This window comes from Microcaecilia unicolor, chromosome 1 (assembly GCF_901765095.1).
Source record: "Microcaecilia unicolor chromosome 1, aMicUni1.1, whole genome shotgun sequence".
Lineage (NCBI taxonomy): Eukaryota > Metazoa > Chordata > Amphibia > Gymnophiona > Siphonopidae > Microcaecilia > Microcaecilia unicolor.
Genome location: NC_044031.1, coordinates 643,912,429 through 643,937,687, shown reverse-complemented (window position 1 = coordinate 643,937,687; position 25,259 = coordinate 643,912,429). Strand labels below are relative to the sequence as shown.

General features: G+C 43.6%; 1 protein-coding gene across 1 annotated transcript; it reads left to right on the top strand.

The window, feature by feature from the left end:
- The first annotated feature begins 3,005 nt into the window (after positions 1–3,005).
- LOC115460546 (olfactory receptor 1020-like) lies at positions 3,006–22,716 on the top strand. Its single transcript, XM_030190311.1, has 2 exons — positions 3,006–3,603; positions 21,788–22,716. The coding sequence occupies exons 1-2, from the start codon at positions 3,006–3,008 to the stop codon at positions 22,714–22,716; spliced, it is 1,527 nt and encodes a 508-aa protein (XP_030046171.1).
- Positions 22,717–25,259: the final 2,543 nt, after the last annotated feature.

Genomic DNA, 25,259 nt, shown 5'->3' with positions numbered 1-25,259 from the left:
AATTTCATGATAGAGTTCTTGTTCAAAGACTAAAAACACCAGTAGGGTAGCTCTTTACGAAGTTTCAGACAATGAGTCTTCCAAAATAGCTGAAATATTATTAACATCCAAATTCAAAACCTGCCCTTGATCTCTAACCTCCCCCTGGGTAGTTTTTGAAGAAACTGGTAAATAGTAAATCTTAATAACAGGGAGCAAAGAGTCAGAAGAAAACTTTAACACTTCAAGATGAGATTTTTCAAACCAGATGGCTTTTTCAGTCTTAGAACATAAGAATACCAATACTGGGTCAGACCACTACTTCTACTACTACTTATCATTTCTATAGCGCTACTAGACGTACGCAGCGCTAGACCAGTCGTCTATCTAGCCCAGTCAGGGCTGACGATAGTGGGGGACAAACAGCTCCAGGGAGTCAAGGCATATCTTTCCCTTCTCCTCACCACAGTTCATCTCCTCCTCCCTTCCTGATCTTCTTTAAAAATGTATTTCCTTTCTCAGAGGGGCCCCAGGATGACAGCCATTCTCACAAGCTGCCTGTTGCTGCCCTAAAGCTTTCCCTCTCTGCGGTGATCCATCCCTCTCTAACACAATTTCCTGTTTCCACCTGGGTGTATCGTGGCAGAGAGGGAAAACTTTGGGATAGCCAGAGGCAGCTTGTGAAGATGGCTGCCGCTCCAGGGACTCTATGAGAAAGGAAATAAGAATTTTAAAGAAGACCACAAGGTGAGGGGAAGGGAGGAAGATGGACTGTGGTGGGGAGAAGGGGAAGAGATACCTGAACTGCATAGTAGCAATGCAGGCGGGGAAATTGGGGAGAGGAGGATTAGGGATCATGGGCCCTCTCCTTAATTTCTGCCCTGGGCCCCACCATGTCTACTACCAGCCCTGAGCCCAGTATCCTATTTGCAACAGTGGCCAAGTCAGGTCACAAGTACCTCTAGTCTACATGTACTGATGCACTAGCTGATAAAAATAGAAAGTGATCTGTAACAAGAATGAGCAAAAATGAAAAAGAATCATGATTTCTGGATTTTGACTTGCTAGTCTATTCTCTAAAGGGAGGGAGGTAGGTTTATAAATCATTCTGCCAGTGTTTCTGTCTTTGTTCCACCATTAATACATTTTCCATTGTGTGTTCTATTAACACCAAATTTCTGGGCATGTCAAGGGGAGCAAGAGACATGAGACATGGGTAATTTTAGTTTTTTCAAATTTTTACCACGTTAGAAGAGACACAAAAATAATAGCAGACATGTTATTTGTGTATCAACATATTCATACATTTATGATTATATGACCTAATAATTATATCCAACCCATTCCTAAGTATTAGTACATGTCATGGATGATGTGATGATTTTGACAGGGAGAGTCATGTGTTTTATAAGGACTTATGCACAGTTGTGTCACTGAATAACATTTTTTTTCATCTGTACAATTCCAAATTTCAGAAAATGACAGTAAATTTATGAGGATCATAAGAGAGGTGTTTTGGAGGAAATTCATATAACAAAAAGTGAATGCAAATATACTACTTCATAACTTGTTGGTTTTGCATCTAAAGATTTCAGGTGAGCTGAAGGGAGTTATACATAGCTAATTTTTCCACAGAATTAGGGGCCCTTTTACAAAGGTGTGCTGAAAATGGCCTGCGGTAGTGTGGATCCGTGTTTTGGGTGCACGCAGAATCATTTTTCAGCGCACCTGTAAAAAAGGCCTTTTTTATTTTTCCCGAAAAAGGACATGTAGCAAAATGAAAATTGCCACGTGTCCATTTTGGGTCTGAGTCCTTACCACCAGCCATCGACCTAGCGGTAAAGACTCACGTGGTAACTGGACAGCAATGACCTACGTGCGTCAAATGCCACTTGGCGCATGCCCAATACGTGCGTCAGAAAATAAAACTTATTTTTCAGATGCGTATCAGACGCGCACCGAAACTGAAATTACTGCAAGAGCTACATGGTAGCCAGGTGGTAACTCCATTTTGGCGCACTTTGGGTGTGCGTAGATGCTTATGCGGCTTAGTAAAAGGGCCCCTTATTTAGGTACATGCACATGAGTATGCACACAGTATGGAACGTAAACTAGATTATGTGTGAAGGAGTGGAGATTTACACCTGGACACAACCACCCAAATAAATCTCCTACTTTAGTATTCAATTTCACCCACTGTGTTAGTAAACCTCACTCTTTGGGCTATCCATTTAATAAATGGAGAACAGGAGAGTCAGATGCAGGACAAGGACATGTTTAACCTTTAAGTACCTTAGAATATTCAGTCATTATCTAGTTAAAGTTATCCAGATTCATGGGCCACATAGATGGCCTATGTGTAATTTCTAGTTTTGTTTCAGCAAGCACATGATGATATTCAATAAAAATAAATTGAAGCTATAAAAAGATTGTATTTTCGTTGAATGAATGATTTGTTCTATGGTAAAACAATACGTATATTTCAGGATGTTACGAAGCAAACACAAGATATTAGGAAGACCTTTTTGAGCATGAGAAAAGAGACCCAGGATTTGGGTGCCTCTTTCTTCTTGAACTACCCAAGTAAATGCGTTGTGAAATATGAAGGTTTAAAATATATATTTTTTCAGCCAGAACAGTTAAGAGTATTTATTGATTCAAGGAAGTTATAAATTTTTACGTTCTAGCTAATGGTGTAAGTTGTAAGAATTTAAGGAAGAAAATTCGTGCAAAGTCTGTTCCTTAGTATTTAGTTCAAGTTATATTTTCCCCATTATTCTTAATAATGCCCCCTTCTCATTTTGTGATATAAAAAGGCATTAATGTATCCTCTTAAGAATGTATTTATGGGATGATGTAATTCCATTACTGTTTTCTGTCTGATTTTCTGAAGCAAGATTGTCTTGTATTGTAAAGTTTTTGAAATTATAAATAATAATAAAAAAAAATTAAAACTGGAACCAAGTATAATTACATATTTTATTTCTTGAACAATCAACAGATGCTCATTGCTCCATCCTTGGGAAATGGAAGGCAAAAACCAAACCTCTATTACTGAACTCATCCTACTTGGATTCGCTGACCTTTCCAAGCTACAGACTTTACTCTTTGTTGCATTTTTGGCCATGTATGTACTCACTCTGCTGGGGAACATTGGTATTGTCACATTAATTAGGATTGATCCTCAACTTCATACACCTATGTACTTATTTATTAGTAACTTATCTTTTGTAGATATCTGCTATTCCTCAACTGTCACCCCAAGGGCACTGGCCAACTTTATAGTGGAGAAAAAAACCATGTCCTTGATTGGCTGTGCTATACAATTCTTTTCTCTTGGACTACTGGCATCTGCAGAGAGTTTCCTGCTATCAGTCATGGCTTATGATCGTTACACGGCAATATGTAATCCCTTACTGTACACATCTGTTATGACTCAAAAGGTTTGCATCCAGCTGTTAGGAACTGCATATATATTTAGCCTGACGTATTCCTTGGTAGAAACTGGCAATATTTTCTCTATGTCTTTTTGTGGTTCTAACGAGATCAATCATTTCTACTGTGATCCCCTTCCTCTGTTGAAACTCTCTTGCTCTGATACCTTCCTCAACGAGATAATAATGCAAACGTTTGCTTCAATTGTTATTACTTTAAACACTGTGGCAATATTTCTTTCTTACTTTTATATTATTTCTGCTATCCTGAAAATTCGCTCTGCAACAGGGAGACAGAAAGCCTTTTCTACATGTGCTTCTCATTTTATCACAGTAGTTTTATTCTTTGGGACCCTTGTCTTCATGTATGCATTTCCCAGTTCGCATTCTTCTCTGAACAAAAATCGGTTTATTTCTATAGTATACACAATGGTAATCCCTATGGTAAATCCTATGATCTACAGTCTAAGGAACAATGATGTCAAACAAGCACTGAAAAAACTTGTGGACAAAAAATGGAATTCTTAAGCATAGCATTTCTTTCTTTGACCATGTGAAAGCAAAGAGAAATAAACACTGGTAATCAACAATGGTGTTAATTTTCAAAGGCATTTATCCAAGTAGGGGCAGTTCCTACCTCAATAACTCCAACTGACTGGGTCGAACCCAGATTTTTAGTCACACAAAATCCAGAGTGTGCCACTGAAAATCTGGGGAGATCAACACAGCACTATCTGGTTAGTTCTGGGACCATTCAGAGGTGAAGCAGGGAGCTATCTGTGAACTTCCAAAATTTGGCAGCCATACCCAAATAGCAACCTGGTTAGTTTAGTATAGAAACAAGGGTGTCCTAAGTAAACCAGGCCCCAAAGCTCAAAGCTTTGGCACTAATGAGAATGATACCTGCCTCATACCATGGGAACAGCGCAAAAACGTAGCTTACAAAAGCTCAATGCTAATGACCTGCAAATCATATGCATGTTGTGAGACCGAAAGTATGAGGAGGAATGTGGCAAATGCAGATCTTGTGCACATGCCCAGGCAAACGCTCAAGTGAAGCATATATCTGCGCCATTCTTCTGCTCCTTTAAATATACACTTTTCAAAAAACATTTTTTTTCACTTGAATTTCAGAAAACAGGCAGCAATGTGTGCTTTCATTTTTGGGTTTGCTTGGACTTGCACACATTTGTTTCTCAGTTCCGGCATATAGAGCTTGCATGGGTTTCCTTCTGCTTCCAAAACAAATCAAAACCTGAAGATTTTAATCAAAACATCATAAGCGATCCTCTCTTCAAACCCTCCCAATGCCAGCTCTGAGCTGGTGGTAGGTGTCCAGCATTAAGAGCAGGGTTTGTTTGTGCGTTGTTCTCTGAGCATTGGGAAGGAATAGCAAATGAACGAGAGGACATGAAATGAGATTGAAGGGGGGCAGACTCAAGAAAAATGTCATGAAGTATTTTTTCACAGAGAGAGTAGTGGATGCTTGGAATGCCCTCCCGCGGGAGGTGGAGAAAATGAAAACGGTAACGGAATTCAAACATGCGTGGGATAAGCATAAAGGAATCCTGTGCTGAAGGAATGGATCCTCAGGAGCTTAGTCAAGATCGGGAGGCGGGGCTGGTGGTAGGGAGGCGGGAATAGTGCTGGGAAGACTGGTACGGTCTGTGCCAGAGCCGGTGGTGGGAAGCGGGACTGGTGGTTGGGAGGCGGGGATAGTGCTGGGCAGACTTGTATGGTCTGTGCCAGAGCCGGTGGTTGGGAGGCGGGGCTGGTGGTTGGGAGGCGAGGATAGAGCTGGGCAGACTTATACAGTCTGTGCCAGAGCCAGTGGCTGGGATGCGGGACTGGTGGTTGGGAGGTGGGGATAGTGCTGGGCAGACTTATACAGTCTGTGCCCTGAAGAGCACAGGTACAAATCAAAGTAGGGTATACACAAAAAGTAGCACATATGAGTTATCTTGTTGGGCAGACTGGATGGACCGTGCAGGTCTTTTTCTGCCGTCATCTACTATGTATTAACATTCATTTGACTGCATTTAAATACAATTTATGGTCATCTTTGGTGCACACGTTTCCTGCACTAAAACCTTCTGATCATTCTGCGCCAGTGGCTTATTTATACAAGGTGTGTGCTGCGTACCCACTGTCAGACCTGGCCTTCTGCGCATACCTTAAAATCATCTCTGCTACAGTCTTCACCCGGGCAGTGGCAGCAGCACTCTTAGGCTGCCTGCGGCCTGCACCATAACTTCCTCTCTGGACCATCCCACCCCTTCTGATGCAAATTCCTTTTTTGTGAAGGGTGGGATGGTTCAGAGCGGATGTCCTGGTGCAGGCCGCAGGCAGCCTATGAGTGTCACAGCCGCTGCCCGGGTGAAGACTGCAGCAAAGACTATTTTAAGGTACTGGGAAGTGCATAGGAGACAGGGGGTGGCACAGGAAATGGGGAGTGATGTGGAACATGCACCCCCTGTAAAAATGTCCTGGCTACACCACTGTTCTGCACAGATTAACACCGGCACTAGTCCAGCACTAATTGGCTCTAATGCCAGCATTAGAATCTGAGCATTGGGGCCCTGGGAAGATGCCTGGGTACCACCTCTGAATATCAGTGATACCCGGGTAACTCCCAGCAGCTTCCCAATATTTGGATAATCAGTGCTAGTACCCAAATAGAGGCTTATAGTAAATATCCAGATCTAATTCAGCTGGTGGCAGTCAGCATTTAAAGAACATTGAACACCACCAGCTGAATATTAACTGGTATATATCTGTTCCTTTGACTTGATGTCTGAGTAGACTGATTTCCCATATATGTAACTGTTTTCCTTCTGTGTAGTCATCATTTTCCATTAGTTAAGGTAAAATGAAATTGATATGATGGATGAGTGCAGGCATGCGCCATAAAATGTGTATAAAGGCAGAAGTGGAGCCAGGTTGAAGGTGCGGGTGCAGTGACAGCAGCGGGGAAGCGGACTTCCACTGGTGCCGGTGTGCGTTTTAAATGCAACACATTGAGTAAAAAATAGGCGCCGGTAGAAGTCCATTTGGGAGAGTGGCTGCTCCCCTGGCGCCCCCCCCCCCCCTAGCTATGCCACTGCATGAAGGTTTTAAACTAAAATGACAATATTCAAATGCTTTTACTTGGGTTACTAAGCTGTTTTGCAAGTATAATCAAGGCTGAAAATATCCCTCTCCCTCTGTGGGTAAAATTCCCACTGCTGTGAAACAATATGACTACAGAGTTTTAATTATATTTCATTACTTTCTGAGAAGCTAAATAAATCACACAACATGCCATATAATCTTAAGATTCTTTATATTAGTCTAATATCTCTAGTACCCTAACAAATTTTAATTCAAGAATACTAAGATGCAGACAAGAATCTAGAAATGAGGGGGTGCTATCCAGCAATGGCATTCCTAGGCTGGCTGACACCTGGGGCGGATCGCCGATGCGCCCCCCCTCGGGTGCAGCGCGCCCCCCCCGTGAAATTACACCCCCCGGGTGCAGCGCGACCCCCCCCCGGTGAAATTACGCCTCCCACGGGTGCAGCGCGACCCCCCCCTCCCCACAGGTGCATTTTTACCTGCTGGGGGGGGGGGGGGGTGCCGCGTGCCTGTCGGCTCCGAGTCCGCTTGTTCCCTGCTGCTCCCTCTGCCCTGGAACAGGAAGTAACCTGTTCCACGCAGAGGGAGCAGCAGGGAGGGAACGAGCGGACTCGGCCAACAGGCGCGCGGCACCCCCCCAGCGCCGTGCACCCGGGGCGGACCGCCCCTCCGCCCCCCCCTTGGTACGCCACTGCTATCCAGTCTTTTGCACTGAGTGTCACCAGGAGCATAGCCAGACCTCGGCGAGAGGGTGGGCCAGAGCCCGAGGCGGGCGGGGCACTGTTTAGCCACATCCCCCCGCCGCCAACTCCCCTGCCACTTTGAACCCCCCCGCTGCCACAACCGCAACCCTCCACCACCGCCCGCCCGCCCCTGCCCTGCCGCCGCATCAGGCACCTTGCTTGCTGGCGGGGGTTCCCAATCCCCGCCAGCCGAAGAATCTTCTTCAGCGTCGGTCGACTCCGGTGCCTTTGTTGTGTGATCATCTGTTTCTGACACCTGACGTCGTGCAAGGGGCTACATGCATGGTGCAGGTTGTAAGGCATCAGAAACAGATGATCACACAACGAAGGTGCCGGAGTCGACCGGCGCTGAAGAAGACTCTTCGGCTGGCGTGGATTGGGGACCCCTGCCAGCAAACAAAGTACCTGATGCGGTGGCAGGGTGGGGGCGGCGGCAGTTAGGGGTCAATGTAGAGGGGGCCAGGCCGTAATATGTGGGGGCCCATGCCCCCGTGGCCCCACGTAGGCTACGCCCCTGAGTGTCACATGCAGTGCTTTTTTTGCGGAGGTACGGTATACTGGTACCTTTTTTGTGAGGTCCAGCTCACCTGCCCACTCCCTTCCGTTCATGTACTCGTGCTCCCTGCTTTCAAATCTTTAATTTACCCGAAGTTGTGACGAACTGGCAGTAAAAGCAGCAGGCAGGCAGGCAGGCTTGCCTCCTCGTCGCTTCCCTTCCCTCTCAGCGCATCCTGCCCTTGCAGAAAGGAAATTACATCAGAGGAAGAAGGGACGCGCTGAGAGGGAAGGGAAGCAAAGAGGGGGCGAGCCTGCCTGCCTGCTGCTTTTACTGCCGATTTGCCGTGACTTCGGGTAAACTAAAGATTTTAAGGCAGGGAGCACGGGTGCATGAACGGAAAGTTGGGGAGCTGAGGGAGGGTGGGGGGGCTGGGGTTTGAACGAATTGCTGGACATGGACGGGAGGGGAGGAGAATTGCTGGACATGGAGGGGATGGGAGGGCAGGGGAGAGAGGGGAATTGCTGGACATGGAGGGGAGGGCAGGGGAGAGAGGAGAATCGCTGGACATGGATTTCAAGGGAAGGCAGGGAAGAGAGAATCACTGGACATGGATTTGAGGGGAAGGCAGGGAAGAGAGAATCGCTGGACATGGATGGGAGGGGAGGGCAGGGGAGAGAGAATCGCTGGACATGGATGGGAGGGGAGGGCAGGGGAGAGAGCAGAATCGCTGGTAATGGATGGGAGGGGAGGGCAAAGGAGACATGCTGGACATGGATGGGATGGGATGGGAGGCAGGGAAGAGCGAATTGCTGGACATGGATGGGAGGGGAGGGCAGGGGAGAAGAGAATCACTGGACATGGATGGCAGGGGAGGACAGGGGGAAGAGGAGAATCGCTGGACATGGATGAGAGGGGAGGGCAGGGGAGAGAAGAGACATGCTGGACATGGATGGGAGGGGAGGGCAGGGGAGAGGAGAATCGTTGGACATGTATGGCAGGGAAGGACAGGGGGCAGAGGAGAATCACTGGACATGGATGAGAGGGGAGGGCAGGGGAGAGAGGAGACATGCTGGACATGGATGGGAGGGGAGGGCAGGGAAGAGAGGAGAATCGCTAGACATGGATTGGAGGGGAGGGCAGGGGAGAGGAGAATCACTGGACATGGATGCAGAGGAGAATCACTGGACATGGATGAGAGGGGAGGGCAGGGGAGACAGGAGACATACTGGACATGGATGGGAGGAGAGGTCAGCAAAGAGAGATTCGCTGGACATGGATGGATGGGGAGGGCAGGGGAGAGAGGAGAATCGTTGGACATGGATGATAGGGGAGGGAAGGGGAGATAGGAGAATCGCTGGACATGGATGGCAGGGGAGGACAGGGGATAGAGGAGAATCACTGGACATGGGAGGGGAGGGTCAGGGGAGAGAAGAGACGTGCTGGACATGGATTGAGGGGAGGGAAGACAGGAAGGAGATGCACATGGATGGGAGGGGAGAGAGGAGAAATGCTGGAAATGGATGGAGAGGAGAGCAGGAGATAGAGGAGAATTGCTGGACATGGATGGATGGAGGAGTTGGTGGGGAGAGAGGAGAAATGCTGGACTTGGATGGAGGAGAGAGGAGAGAGAATTATTGCTTTATATGGATGTGGGGGAGGGAAGAGTGAGGAGAAATGCTGGGCATAGATGGAAGGGAGGAGAGAGGAGAAGTGTTGGACATGGATGGAGGGGAGGAAAGAAAAAAGAAGAAGGTGCACATGGATGGAGATGAGGGAAAGGGAAGAGAGGAGAAAAACTGCACATAGATGGAGAAAATAGGCAAAAGCTGGATCCACGTTATACCTCCTCCAGTCAATTCCACGGAGGAGGACCCAGTTTTTACTTATGGATGTAGGGTAAGAAATGAAGAAGAAAGGAGGAAAGTAAAGAAAAAAATGGAAAGGAAGCTGGAAACTGAGTTTAGAGAACAGCAGAATCAGACCAATATGGATAGAAAAACAAAGTCATAAGACAACAAAGGTAGAAAAAATCATTTTATTTTCATTTTAGTGTTTGGAATATGTCCAATTTGAGAATTTACATCTGCTGTCTTATTTTGCACTGGGTATACTGGAGCTGTAACAGCTTACAGAAATTATTTATAATGAAAAAATCACTTTATTTTTTCTCCTATACTAGTATAATATTTTCAATGATGTCTGTTTATATGTGCCATGGCTGGTATAAGGGGTGTGGCTAATGTGGGTGTGGCTATAAAAGGGGTGGGGCCATATGTGGTGACCACGTCCACAATGTGTACAGGCACATTTTTTTTCTACAAAAAAAGCACTGGTACATGTATGATTATCACCCAATTGGCAAGAGGTTATATGTGTATGCTTGATGCAAAGAGTTCCTAGCTCTCAGAAAGTGAGTCTGCTGGAGTAGCAAACTTGGAGGAGCTCAGGGAGACAGAGAGTATATATATAGGAGACCTACAGGGATGTCGTAGAGAAGTCCCCTAAAAGAAGAGCATCACCCTGGTGAAGTAGGAAGTAATCCTGTAACCAGGACTTGCTCACCGGGGGATGCAATATCCTCTTGAACGTGCCACCTAGACAGGATTTTAGATAATATTGGGTAGGAGCCAGTTGTCTTGATTTATGACATAGGAATGACCAATGACATAGGAAAATGTTGGAGGGAGACTCTGGAAGCCAAATTTAGGCTTTTAGGTAGAAAGCTAAAATCCATATCCTCCAGGTTAGCATTTTCTGAAATGTTCCCCGTTCCACACATAGGAGCCAAGAGGCAGGCAGAGCTCTAAATTCTCAATGCATGGTTGAGACAATAGTGCAGGGATGAGGGGACTTAGATTTGTTAGGAAGTGGGCAACATATAGGGGGAGCCTATGAAAGGATGGGCTCCACTTTAAATGGGATGGAACCAGGCTGCTGGCACTGACCATTTAAAAAGGAGATAGAGCAGTTTTTAGACTAAAATGATGATGGTGGTGGTGGTGGTAGTGGGGGAAGCCTACAGTCACACAGGAGCACATGATTCAGTGCAGAGTATCCTCAAAAGATATTATTGAAACAGGATCTTTAGGGAGTACCAATAAAGAGGTTTCAATAATGGTGAAAGAAAGCCAGGAGTGTTTAATGGAAGAACAGAGTAAAGGATGCAAATTATCCCTTTTAATGCAAATTATCCCTTTTAACTTCTAAGCAGGTTGTATGCAAGGAAAAAACACAATTTGAAGTGTATGTATACAAATGCTAGAAACCTAAAAAGATAAGATTGGAGAGTTAGAGTATATGGCACTAAATGAAGAGATAGATATATTAGGTTTTGGTGACTTTGGGTGGTGTCACAGTTTCCACCACATCTCACTGTTTACACAAAAACCTTCTTATCTAACTCCAAATTTGTAATTAATGAGAGGAAAAGACTTCAGACGCTCGATAACTCAACTACATATTTTGTAGTAGATATCGTGTTGCTCAGCATTTACTCTTGAAAATGAATTTTCTTTATGCAAACTGACTGGCGAGCATCCTCACAAGTCTCAAAAAACCTCTCCTATCTATGTGTTGTTTTAACTTTATTTCATGCATATATCGGCATTTTTAATGATGCTTTGGCACTTATCTATCATGCGGATTGGACTAATGGGAAACGCCTGACAGCGAGCTACTCTTTCACAGAATGCTTCATAAGAAGCAGATCCCTTAGTCTGCCTCGCTCTTAAATCAATAACATCATAATTGAAGTTAGAGAAGGTTTTTAGAAAGTTTCAATCTATTATACCTATGGTTTGTACTCCTCTTTAATTTTTGATATTTTATTGTACTCGTGGAGGGGCATAATCGAATGCGAATGCCCATCTCCATGGACGTCTATCTCCGAGAACGGGTACGTGAAGGGGCGGGACAGGCCATATTTTCGAAAATACAGTTTGTGCCGGGCAAATGCATCGGATTTGTGCAGATTTGAGCTGGGCGATATCGTTTTTCAGCAATCATGGAAACCGAAGGTGCCCAGCTCAAAAACAAACAAATCCAAGGCATTGGGTCATGGGAGGGGCCAGGATTCGTAGTGCACTGGTCCCCCTCACATGCCAGGACACCAACTGGGCACCCTAGGGGGCACTTGTAACAATTAAAAAAAATTAAAATACCTCCCAAATCCATAGCTCCCTTCCCTTGGGTGCTGAGTCCCCCAAATCCCCCCCAAAACCCATTGCCCACAACTCTACACCATTACCATAGCACTTATGGCTGAAGGGGGGCACCTAGATGTGGGTACAGTGGGTTTTGGGGGCAGTTTGGAGCTCCCATTTACCAGCACGAGTGCAAAAAGTAGGGGGGGATGGGCCTGGGTCCACCTGGCTGAAGTCCACTGCACCCACTAACAACTGCTCCAGGGACCTGCATACTGCAGGGTATGACATTTGAGGCTGGCATACAGGCTGGCAAAAAAGGTTTTTATTTTTTTAGTGTGGGAGGGGGTTGGTGACCACTGGGAGAGTACGGGGAGGTCATCCTCCATTCCCTCCGGTGGTCATCTGGTCAGTTGGAGCACCTTTTTGAGGTTTGGTCATGAAAATGAAAAGGACCAAGTAAACCCGGCGAAATACTGATTAACGCCACTTTTGTTTTTTCCATTATCCGTGAAAGCCGGCCATCTGGTAGCCTCACCCATGCCCGCCCATGTCCTGCCTTTGCTACGCCGCTGATACGCCCCCTTGAACTTTCACCGGCTCGGCGATGGGAAAGTGGCAATGGTGTCAAAAAATCAGCTTTCGATTATACCAATTTCGCTGCTTTTGAGAGATCGCCGGCCATCTCTCGATTTATGTTGGAAGATGGCCGGGGATCTCTTTAGAAAATTAGCTGGATAGGCACCTAAGCATGCCCAATGCACGTCAATTTGGAGTTACCACCCAGCTACCACGTGGTCCTTGTTGTAATTTCATTTTTTACGTGTGCTTACTATGCACGTCAGAACGTATATTTTATTTTCTGGCGCGCGGTGAAAATCGGGCGGTAACTCTGACTTGAAGCACTTAGGCGATTACCACACAGTTAACACAAGAGACCTTACCAATAAGTCAATGGCTGGTGGTAAGAAACCCAAAATGCACGCACAGCAATTTTTATTTTGCCGCACATCCATTTTAGACAATAATAAAAAAAGGCATTTTTAGCAGGCGCACTGAAAAATGGATCTGCGTGCACCCAAACCCCACGCCTGCACTACCGCAGGCCATTTTTCAGCGCACCTTAGTTAAAGGACCCCCTAGTGTTAGTATCACAGTACTACTGCTAGGAGTCAGGCTGACATATAAGGTCAAAAGGTAGCCTAATCCCTAGAGGTACTACTGTGATACTACCACTAGGGGTTGCCAGTGGCATTTTAAACCCAGGACTCAAAAATACAATCCCCTTAGAATACCTCTGGTAACACAAATAATTTACAAAATAAACCAGGGTAAGGCTAGATCTCTACTCTAACCACTGGTGATATCTAGGGTATGGATGGAGAGCTTAGAAGACCTGTCTAGTAAAAAAAGAAACAAAATAATAAAATAATAATAATAATTTTTTTTGTGAAAAGGAGAAATTCTCAGAAGCTGAACTCACCCAAGTGGACAGCCCACTCAACGTAGGCTTATCCTAATGGGTGGATGGGTTTCTCTATCATGGAATCTCTCTAAAATTTTATAAGTGCACCCATGAACATCCTATACTTTACATAAGTTATGCAAACAATCACAATCACAAGAAATAGCAACAGGTTTAAGCGAAACAGGCTTAAGCTCTCAATTCATATCCTGATCTAAATCTAAATCCCGCACTAACAAGTTCCCTACTCACTTTCACCACATGCGCAAGTCAAAAAAGCTTTACTCCCGTGCCCCTATAATAATGTGAGACATGAGCTAGTCTGCTCATCCGTTAATATCTTTTTTTGTAGTTTTTATCTCATGCGCAAATAGCGTTCTGTCCCTAAACTAAGCTTATATCCATACTGTAAGGAAACATGTAATGTGATGAGAATAGAACAAAAAGGTCCTTAATAAATAGTCCAAATTTCATAAATTATACATTCTGAAGGAAAAAGGCTCTGCACCACTAGGTGTGAACACAACACCCAGCAGCTGCTATTGAAATCAGCGTTGACAAGTTCTTTCACCACCGTCACCGCTGTCGCCACAATTTCTTCCAATGTTGGCAGGATACCGTCTGTGTCCAACTCTGCAGGGTTTCGAGACGATCTTCGTCAGAGACCCGGTTTTCTACTGCCTGTTCCTGAAAATAAACACATGCTGCGCCAACTTTCTGAGAATTCTTTCTTATCCCAAAAGCAAGAGAGTTCCCACTATTAAGCTCCCTTAGCCGGAAGTAGGTGTACTCACATACAAAACGTGAAACGTCATAGTGACACTGGTTGTTACAACTGACAATACAATGTACAAACTGAATTAGAATAGACAATGCAAACCTATTATACTGGTACAGAGGAACTACTGTAATTGAAAAAATATATATGAAAAATTGTTAAATATTATTGAAAATTAGTTGAACAAATGTTATTGAAAAAATGTTGTTGAAAAATTTATTGAAAAAAACCCACCCATCTACCCGCACAGTTGTTGGAAAACAATCTTCTGTAACAAATCACTAAATTACTATGTTCCATTCTACAAAGTCATTTAATCCGTTAGGGGTTATAGTGTCTAATTCAAAAATCCAGTATTGTTCATTTCTGGCTAGTGCACTCTCCCTATTTCCTCCTCTTTGAGTGGATACCACATGGTCAATAACCATTCACTGTAACTTGGGAAAACTGATGATGAAACTTTAAACAATGGGCTACCATAGGGGCCGTGATGTTCTGGTTGTTCAATCTGCTCTTGTGTTCTGTCAAACCCAGGGCCAAGGACCTCCAGAAAGAGCCAGGGGTGAATCTGGTGGGTCCTTAACTGGGATGTCCTTGTGTGGCGGGATCAGGTTTGTTATGTGGCAAAGGATTGGATTTACTGTTAACACATGGGGATTTTTCTAAAATAAGGACCAGAGATTAATAGTGCAGTCAATTAGTCTTCAAAGGACAATATCAAAGACATCCCTATGTAAGATATTTATATAAGTCAGACACCTGGAATAAACAGATTTCTTTCTTTGGATTTGATTTGATTTATTAACTTGATATACCGCTTAACACTTTGCAAGTTTTAAAGCCGTTTACAATAAAAAAACATAATATATATCAGCATACTTATAAATAAAGTATATAAACAATGCATCATAAAATATTAATTATAATACATCAACCAACAAATTTAAAACATTAAAAAAACACATGACCATCTGCTTATTTCAGACAGAGAACTGTGGATTACCTTTTTAAAGCTTGGTACCCTACTAATACAATTTAATGATGCATGGGGAATGATGCATGTATCGATATGTACCTCAGTTTTCCCTGTTGTAAGAGATGTTACAGTATGTGGAGAAAAAAAGGGAACTAGAAATCCTGTGTTTAAAGATGTTTTTTTAAAGCAAGATACAATTATGAGCAAAAATGTTTGCAGAAGTGAAAATTGTTTTCTTTAGTGTACTTCAGGGATACAGTCCCAAATGTCACAAAATGCATAATATATATTCACATATAATATTGGGAATCTGCAAGGTCCACTGGAGCTCAGAAGAGCTGCATCTTCCTAGCACAAGGTGGGTATTTCATTGTAGGTTTAAGACAGAACAGATAAAATTGATCTGTACACATATATTTATTAGTGCTTCTGATTTTAGGTTTTAACTAGATACTGATAACTCAGTTTTGTGTCTTTTATCTACTAAAGATTTGTAAGTGACACACAGGTACTGTATATATTTTATTCCAACAGAAAAGGTAACAAACAACAGTACCTGTAGCACAAAACAGTGATAAACACCAATGTTCCTTGATCTCAAAGATCTCCTAGTTAGATGGAAAGTTAACATCCTATGTATAAGTGTCCTGCAGTACCACTGTTTGTGATGTATCTCGAGTGTCTATATCTGATATATGCATAAAGGATATCTATATGTCTTTATCCATATATATATATATATTTAAAAGTTACCTAGATGTCAGTATAATTGAATGTAGCCAGTTAAAGATAACCCAATATTGTTTAGCTGAATATCAGTCTCTATGTTTCTGTTTGAATGTTGTTTGTCCATTGATTTCTAACGTCACATTAATATTTTCAGTGGAGTAAACATTCAGCTGGTGGCAGTGAGTGTTTTGCTGACTCCCACGGGTGTTAATATTTATTTAGATTTTGCTCACACCTTTTTCAGTAGTAGCTCAAGGTGAATTACATTCAGGTACACTGGATATTTTTCTGTCCCATTAGGGCTCACAATCCAAGTTTGTACCTGAGGTAATGGAGGGTTAAGTGACTTGCACAAGATTACAAAGAGCAGCAGTGGGATTTGAACTGGCCACATCTGGATTGTAAGACTGGTGCTCTAACCAGTAGGCCACTCCTCCACTCCAGGTATTCAGTTCTTCGCCATGTCGGGTTTATGCAGTGATGGCTAACAAGTAGCCAGTTAAGTTGATATTCAGAACTTAACCAGCCATGGGTTGCCACATAAAGATAGGACTGTGTTTTAGGCAATTTCATTTATGTAGTTACGACTACCCTGGCCGGTTAAGTGCTGAATATTGGCACTTAACGAGCCAAGTGCTGACTCTGCCCTCGGAATGCCTCCAAAATAGCTGATTTTCATTTAGGCGCTAACCACTAATTTTCAGCGGTGATAACTAGTTAAGTGCTGCTGAAAATTAGTGGATAGCTGTGAACAAGCGATTTAACCAGTCACTGGCCAGATAAATCATTTTGAACATCGACCAGATAGTAAATACATTACAGAATGTATGACTGATGTGAGCAAACATTCAAAATTAGGGCCCTGTTTACTATGCCATGCTGTAGGCACGTGCTAAAAATTAGCGCGGGCTAACGCTAGAGACACCTATAGGAATATATGGACATTTCTAGCATTAGTGCATGTTAATTTTTAGCATGCGCTAACCTACAGCATGGCATAGTAAACAGGTCCCTATATGACAAAATGTCAGCATATTCAAAGTGCTTCATTCCGCACACTGTAGCTGTATATTTTTGTGGAAATATTTCTAAATCATATATTTGGAAACACTGAGCATCTTTCCATAACTGGAATATTATCAGAGCTAATCAGGAAGTTTCTTAATTCTATCTAGCCCTGTTTGTGGAAAGGTAATTTTTAGATGCCTATGCAAATGAGTAGGTTAATGTACACACAGGTATTAACAGTTTGCACACTTTTTACTGGAGTGAGGAGGGAGAGTCCTAGGGCATTTTATAGGAGGGAGGGAGAAATTAGCAATTGTTTCAAATCTATAATGTCATTATTCAGGAAAAATGTGCACTCACTTAAAGCAGAGGAACATTCTGTCCTAGAGCAATTGCTAAAGGGAAAGGCATCTTCATATTTTCCCTTTCAAAACTCTTGCAGACCTCACAGGTTTAAAAGTATCCCTGGACTATGTAGCTGAATCGGCAGCTTTGAAAAATACTTCCAAAAGGCTTAGAGCAAGCTTAAGATGAGTTTTTTTTTTATTTATGACTTGACAATAATTTGACAAGATTGCTCTTGATTAAGAAATACAGAAGAAATAAGAGAAACAACAACAAACAGTTTTTCAGTTTTTCTTAGACCACAAAAATCTAATGGGGGAGAGGTCTAATGAAAGAATTAGGAGAAAATGCAATGTAACATAATTAAAGAAAGGCCATTATCAGTTACTACCCTTTGGAAACAAACTATGGGGCCCTTTTACAAAGCCACGGGAGGACAAATGCTCAGGTAGCATTCGCCAAATTGGCACTTACGCCAGCATAGCATATGCACCCAGTGATAATTCTGAGTTTGGTGCACGACGAATCCTGTGATAGAAAATATTTTTCTATTTTCTACTACGGGGTACATTCCCGGTGATAATTGGCAGTGTGGCCACGTTGGTGCATGCTGCAAGGTTACCATGTGGGTCGTGCATGAGCCCTTACCACTGGGTCAATGGCTGGCAGAAAGGGCTCAGGCCATAAACAGGCGAGCGCTAGTTTTAAGTTTTGTGTACGCCCATTTCCCAGCTGCGGTAAAAAGTGGTCAAGTGTGTGCCAAAAAGGTATTCCCACACTACCGCAGGCCACTTTTTATCATGGCCTTGTAAAAGGATCCCTATAATTGCAAACTGGTTGTTCAAAACAAGTTCAAACAATCTTCTTTAGGTCCAAAAAGGAATGCAGCTGTTCAGGTACAAAGAAAACATACTTTGTCCATATCTGATTCTATATTTACACAGATAAGCAAGAAGAAAAGTTGCTCCCAAGTCCTTCACTTCCTGAAGCATAGCAAAAAAGGCCTAACTCCTCTCCTGAGTAATTTTTGCAACATCCAGATATATCCACAACTTCTGACCATAGAATAGCTCTTGAGAATGTTTAAAATATAACTTCATTATAGAGTTCTTGTTCAAAGACTAAAAACACCAGTAGGGCAGCTTTTTCCGAAGTCTCAGACAATGAGTCTTCCAAAATAGCTGAAATATTATTAACATCCAAATTCAAAACCTGCCCTTGATCTCTAACCTCCCCCTGGGTAGTTTTTGAAGAAACTGGTAAATAGTAAATCTTAATAACAGGGAGCAAAGAGTCAGAAGAAAACTTTAACACTTCAAGATGAGATTTTTCAAACCAGATGGCTTTTTCAGTCTTAGAACATAAGAATACCAATACTGGGTCAGACCACTACTTCTACTACTACTTATCATTTCTATAGCGCTACTAGACGTACGCAGCGCTAGACCAGTCGTCCATCTAGCCCAGTCAGGGCTGACGATAGTGGGGGACAAACAGCTCCAGGGAGTCAAGGCATATCTTTCCCTTCTCCTCACCATAGTTCATCTCCTCCTCCCTTCCTGATCTTTTTAAAAATGTATTTCCTTTCTCAGAGGGGCCCCAGGATGATAGCCATTTTCACAAGCTGCTTGTAGCTGCCCCAAAGCTTTCCCTCTCTGTGGTGATCTAGGGTTACCATATTTTCTCCTCTTAAAAAGAGGACACATGTCCCGCCCCTGCCCCGCCCACACCCCACCCCTTTTGCATCATCACCCCACCCCGTCACATATTCCCCTCCCCCATCACCTCCCCTCCCCCGGGTCACATATTCCTCTCCCCTGCCCCCCATCACCTCCCCTCCCCCTTGAAACATATTCCCCTCCCCTGCCCCCTGTCACCTTCCCTCCAATCACGTCCCCTCCCCCTTATCACATATTCCCCTTCTCTCCCCTTATTTACTATCTACTGCCCTGGTGGTCTAGTGACCTCTTTGGGGCAGGAATGAGCCCCCTCTTTCCTGCCCGGAGTGCTGCCTTGCCCTGCATCCTTCTCGGTCTCGGCTTGGGATTCAAAATGGCCACCGAGAGATGAAGTCTCACGAGGCCACTTCAACTCTTGTCAGCCATTTTGAATCCCGAGCCGAGACTGAGAAGGATGCAGGGCAAGGGCAGGAAGCGCTCTGCGCAGGAAAGAGGGGGCTCTTTCCTGCCCTAAAGAGGTCATTAGACCACTAAGGCAGATAGTAAGTAAGTAAAGGGAGGGGAGACCCATGGCGCCGCTCGCCTGCCCGCCCGTGGAGTAGGAAGAGGGGCGGTGGGGCGGTCCGCCCCGGGTGCACGCCGCTGGGGGGGGTGTCCGCTCCATTGGTTGCTTGCTCCCTATGCCAGGTTACTTCCTATTCCGGGGCAGAGAGAGCAAGGAACCAACGGAGCCGACGCAGCTCCCAGCGACGTGGACTCGGGGGCAGATCAGCCCTCCTGCCTGCCTCTCACTTTTAAATCAATTAAAAATGCGCTCCCGGGGGGAGGGTGTGCTCCGGAGGGGGGGGGGCGCCGAGCTGCACCCGGTGGGGGATACGCAGCGGCGACCCACCCCGGGTTTCAGCCGCCCTCGCTACGGTACTGCCGCCCGTCCGCCCGCTTGTCCAGAAATCCGGATAAACAGGCGGGCGGGCAAAACAAGCCAGACGCCCCGGACATGTCCTCAAAAAGAGGACATGTCCGAGGAAATCCGGACATATGGTAATCCTACGATGATCCATCCCTCTCTAACACAATTTCCTGTTTCCACCTGGGCGTATTGTGGCAGAAAGGGAAAACTTTGGGATAGCCAGAGGCAGCTTGTGAAGATGGCTGCCGCTCCAGGGACTCTATGAGAAAGGAAATAAGAATTTTAAAGAAGACCACAAGGTGAGGGGAAGGGAGGAAGATGGACTGTGGTGGGGAGAAGGGGAAGAGATACCTGAACTGCATAGTAGCAATGCAGGCGGGGAAATTGGGGAGAGGAGGATTAGGGATCATGGGCCCTCTCCTTAATTTCTGCCCTGGGCCCCACCATGTCTACTACCAGCCCTGAGCCCAGTATCCTATTTGCAACAGTGGCCAAGTCAGGTCACAAGTACCTCTACATGTACTGATGCACTAGCTGATAAAAATAGAAAGTGATCTGTAACAAGAATGAGCAAAAATGAAAAAGAATCATGATTTCTGGATTCTGACTTGCTAGTCTATTCTCTAAAGGGAGGGAGGGAGGTTTATAAATCATTCTGCCAGTGTTTCTGTCTTTGTTCCACCATTAATACATTTTCCATTGAGTGTTCTGTTAACACCAGATTTCTGTGCATATCAAGGGGAGAAAGACATGAGAGATGGGTAATTTTAGTTTTTTCAAATCCAAATATATCATGAAGATTGTGTACAATTTTTCCCCAGTAACTCTTTTTTTCTATCTATTCTACATCTAATTTAAACCAGATTTTTACCACATTAGAAGAGTCACAAAAATAATAGCAGACATGTTATTTCTGTATCAACATAGTCATACATGTATGATTATGCGAACTAATAATTATATCCAACCCATTCTTAAGTTTTAGTACATGTCATGGATGATGTGATGATTTTGACAGGGAGAGTCATGTGTTTTATAAGGACTTATGCACAGTTGTGTCACTGAATAACATTTTTTTTCATCTGTACAATTCCAAATTTCAGAAAATGACAGGAAATTTATGAGGATCATAAGAGAGGTGTTTTGGAGGAAATTCACATAACAAAAAGTGAATGCAAATATACTACTTCATAACTTGTTGGTTTTGCATCTAAAGATTTCAGGTGAGCTGAAGGGAGTTATATATAGCTAATTTTTCCACAGATTTAGGGGTCTTTTTACAAAGGCGTGCTGAAAATGGCCTGCGGTAGTGTGGATGCGTGTTTTGGGCGCACGCAGAATCATTTTTCAGTGCACATGTAAAAAAGGCATCAAATGCCACTTGGCACGTACCCAATACATGCATCAGAAAATAAAAATTATTTTTCAGATGCGTATCAGATGTGCACCAAAAATGAAATTACTGCAAGAGCCACATGGTGGCCGGGAGGTAACTCCATTTTGGCGTACTTTGAGTGTGCGTACACGCTTATGCGGCTTAGTGAAAGGGCCCCTTATTTAGGTACATGCACATGAGTGTGCGCACAGTATGGAAAGTAAGCTAGATTATGTGTGAAGGAGTGGAGATTTACACCTGGACACAACCACCCAAATAAATCTCCTACTTTAGTCTTCAATTTCACCCACTGTGTTAGTAAACCTCACTCTTTGGGCTGTCCATTTAATAAGTGGAGTACAGGAGAGTCAGGTGCATGATAAGGACATGTTTAACCTTTAGGTACCTTAGAACATTCAGTCATTATCTAGTTAAAGTTATCCAGATTCATGGGCCACATAGATGGCCTATGTGTAATTTCTAGTTTTGTTTCAGCAAGCACATGATGATATTCAATAAAAATAAATTAAAACTGGAACCAAGTATAATTACATATTTTATTTCTTGAACAATCAACAGATGCTCATTGCTCCATCCTTGGGAAATGGAAGGCAAAAACCAAACCTCTATTACTGAACTCATCCTACTTGGATTCGCTGACCTTTCCAAGCTACAGACTTTACTCTTTGTTGCATTTTTGGCCATGTATGTACTCACTCTGCTGGGGAACATTGGTATTGTCACATTAATTAGGATTGATCCTCAACTTCATACACCTATGTACTTTTTTATTAGTAACTTATCTTTTGTAGATATCTGCTATTCCTCAACTGTCACCCCAAGGGCACTGGCCAACTTTATAGTGGAGAAAAAAAGCATGTCCCTGATTGGCTGTGCTATACAATTCTTTTCTATTGGACTACTGGCATCTGCAGAGAGTTTCCTGCTATCAGTCATGGCTTATGATCGTTACATGGCAATATGTAATCCCTTACTGTACACATCTGTTATGACTCAAAAGGTTTGCATCCAGCTGTTAGGAACTGCATATATATTTAGCTTGACGTATTCTTTGGTAGAAACTGGCAATATTTTCTCTATGTCTTTTTGTGGTTCTAACGAGATCAATCATTTCTACTGTGATCCCCTTCCTCTGTTGAAACTCTCTTGCTCTGATACCTTCCTCAACGAGATAATTCTGCAAACGTTTGCTTCAATTGTTATTACTTTAAACACTGTGGCAATATTTCTTTCTTACTTTTATATTATTTCTGCTATCCTGAAAATTCGCTCTGCAACAGGGAGACAGAAAGCCTTTTCTACATGTGCTTCTCATTTTATCACAGTAGTTTTATTCTTTGGGACCCTTGTCTTCATGTATGCATTTCCCAGCTCACATTCTTCTCTGAACAAAAATCGGTTTATTTCTATAGTATACACAATGGTAATCCCTATGGTAAATCCTATGATCTACAGTCTAAGGAACAATGATGTCAAACAAGCACTGAAAAAACTTGTGGACAAAAAATGGAATTCTTAAGCATAGCATTTCTTTCTTTGACCATGTGAAAGCAAAGAGAAATAAACACTGATAATCAACAATGGTATTAATTTTCAAAGGCATTTATTCAGGTAGGGGTAGTTCCTACCTCAATAACTCCAACTGACTGGGTCCAACCCAGATTTTCAGTCACACAAAATCCGGAGAGTGCCACTGAATGTCTTGGGAGATCATCACAGCACTATATGGTTAGTTCTGGGACCATCCAGAGGTAAAGAAGGGAGCTATCTGTGAACTTTCAAAATTTGGCAGCCATACCCAAATAACAACCTGATTAGTTTAGTATAGAAACAAGGGTGTCCTAAGTAACCCAGGCCCCCAATTCTTTAAGCTCTGGCACTAATGAGAATGGTGCCTGCCTCATACCATGGGAACAGCACAAAAACGTAGCTTACAAAAGCTCAATGCTAATGACCTGCAAATGATATGCATGTTGTGCGACTGAAATTATGGGGAAGAATGTGGTAAGTGCAGCTCTTGTGCACATGCCCAGGCAAACCCTGAAGTGAAGCATGCAGTGGCGCCATTCTTCTGTGCCTTTAAATAAACACTTTTGAAAAAAAAATTGTTTTTTACTTGACATGCAGAAAACAGGCAGCAATGTGTGCTTTCATTTTTGGGTTTGCTTGGACTTGTACACATTTATTTCTGAGTTCCGGCATTTAGAGCTTGCATGGTTTCCTTCTGCTTCCAAAACAAATCAAAACCTGAAGATTTTAATCAGAAAATCATAATAAATCCTCTTTTCAAACCCTCCCAATTCCAGCTTTGAGCTGCTGGTAGGTTTCCAGCATTAAGAGCAGGGTTTGTTTATGCGTTATTCTCTGAGTGTTGGGAAGGAATAGCAAATGACCTCATTATCATCCATTTGACTACATTTATATACAATGTATGGCTATATTTGGTGAACATGTTTCCTGCACTAAAGCCTTCTGATCATTCTGCACCAGTGGCTTATTTATACAAGGTGTGAGGGTTGCGTACACACCCACTGTTAGACCTGGTTTCCCGCCCATACCTTAAAATCATTTCTGCTACAGTCTTCACCCAGGCAGTGGCTGCAACACTCATAGGCTGCCTGCGGCCTGCACCAGAACTTCCTCTCTGAACCATCCCGCCCCTTCTGATACAACTTCCTTTTTTGTGAAGGGCGGGATGGTTCAGAGTGGAAGTGCCGGTGCAGGCAGCCTGTAAGTGGCACAGCCGCTGCCCGGGTAAAGACTGCAGCAAAGATTATTTTAAGGTACTGGGAGATATGCAGGAGACAGGGGGTGGCACAGGAGATGGGGGGTGGTGTTGGACATGCACCCCCTGTAAAAAATTCCTGGCTACACCACCGGAACTAATCTAGCACTAATCAGCTCTAATGCCATCATTAGGTTCTGAGCAATGGAGCCCTGCGTAGCTAATCAGTGCTAGTATCCAAATAGAGGCGGATAGTAAATATCCAGATCTAATTCAGCTGGTGGCAGTCAGCATTTAAAGAACAATGAACACCACCAGCAACGAGAGGGGTGCTATCCAGTCTTTTGCACTGAGTGTTACATGTATGATTATCTCCCAGTTGGCGAGAGGTTATATGTGTAAGATTGATGCAAAGAGCTCCTAGCTCTCAGAAAATGAGTCTGCTGGAGTAGCAAACTTGGAGGAGCTCAGGGAGACAGAGAGTATATATATAGGAGACCTACAGGGATGTCGTAGAGAAGTCCCACCTCATGTCTGGCAGCCCCTGTGCTACTTTGGAGGAGAGAGGTCTCTTAAAAAAAGCATCACCCTGGTTAAGTAGGAAGTAATCATGTAGCCAGGACCTGCCAACCGGGGGATGCAATATCCTAATGCATGCGTCACCCAGATAGGATTTTAGATAATATTGGGTAGGAGCCAGTTGTCTTGATTTATGACATAGGAATGACCAATGACATAGGAAAATGTTGGAGGGAGACTCTGGAAGCCAAATTTAGGCTTTTAGGTAGAAAGCTAAAATCCATATCCTCCAGGGTAGCATTTTCTGAAATGTTCCCCGTTCCACACATAGGAGCCAAGAGGCAGGCAGAGCTCTAAATTCTCAATGCATGGTTGAGACAATAGTGCAGGGATGAGGGGACTTAGATTTGTTAGGAAGTGGGCAACATATAGGGGGAGCCTATTAAAGGATGGGCTCTACTTTGAATGGGATGGAACCAGGCTGCTGGCACTGACCATTTAAAAAGGAGATAGAGCAGTTTTTAAACTAAAATGATTATTGTGGTGCTGGTGGTGGTGGTGGGGGAAGCCAACAGTTGCCCAGCAGCACGTGATTCAGTGTAGAGTATCCTCAAAAGATACTATTGAAACAGGATCTTTAGGGAATCCCAACAGAGAGGTTTCAATAATGGTGAAAGAAAGCCAGGAGTGTTTAATGGGACAACAGAGTAAAGGATGCAAATTATCCCTGTCAACTTCTAAGAAGCATGAAGATGCAAGGAAAAAACACAATTTGAAGTGTCTCTATACAAATGCTAGAAGACTAAAAAATAAGATGG

Excerpts from the sequence above, each read along its gene's own strand:
- LOC115460546 (XM_030190311.1), top strand. The coding sequence starts at position 3,006 with ATGGAAGGCAAAAACCAAACCTCTATTACTGAACTCATCCTACTTGGA. Across the intron at positions 3,604-21,787 it reads CCTCAACGAGATAATAATGC|GCAAAAACCAAACCTCTATT; the intron begins AAACGTTTGCTT and ends GGGAAATGGAAG.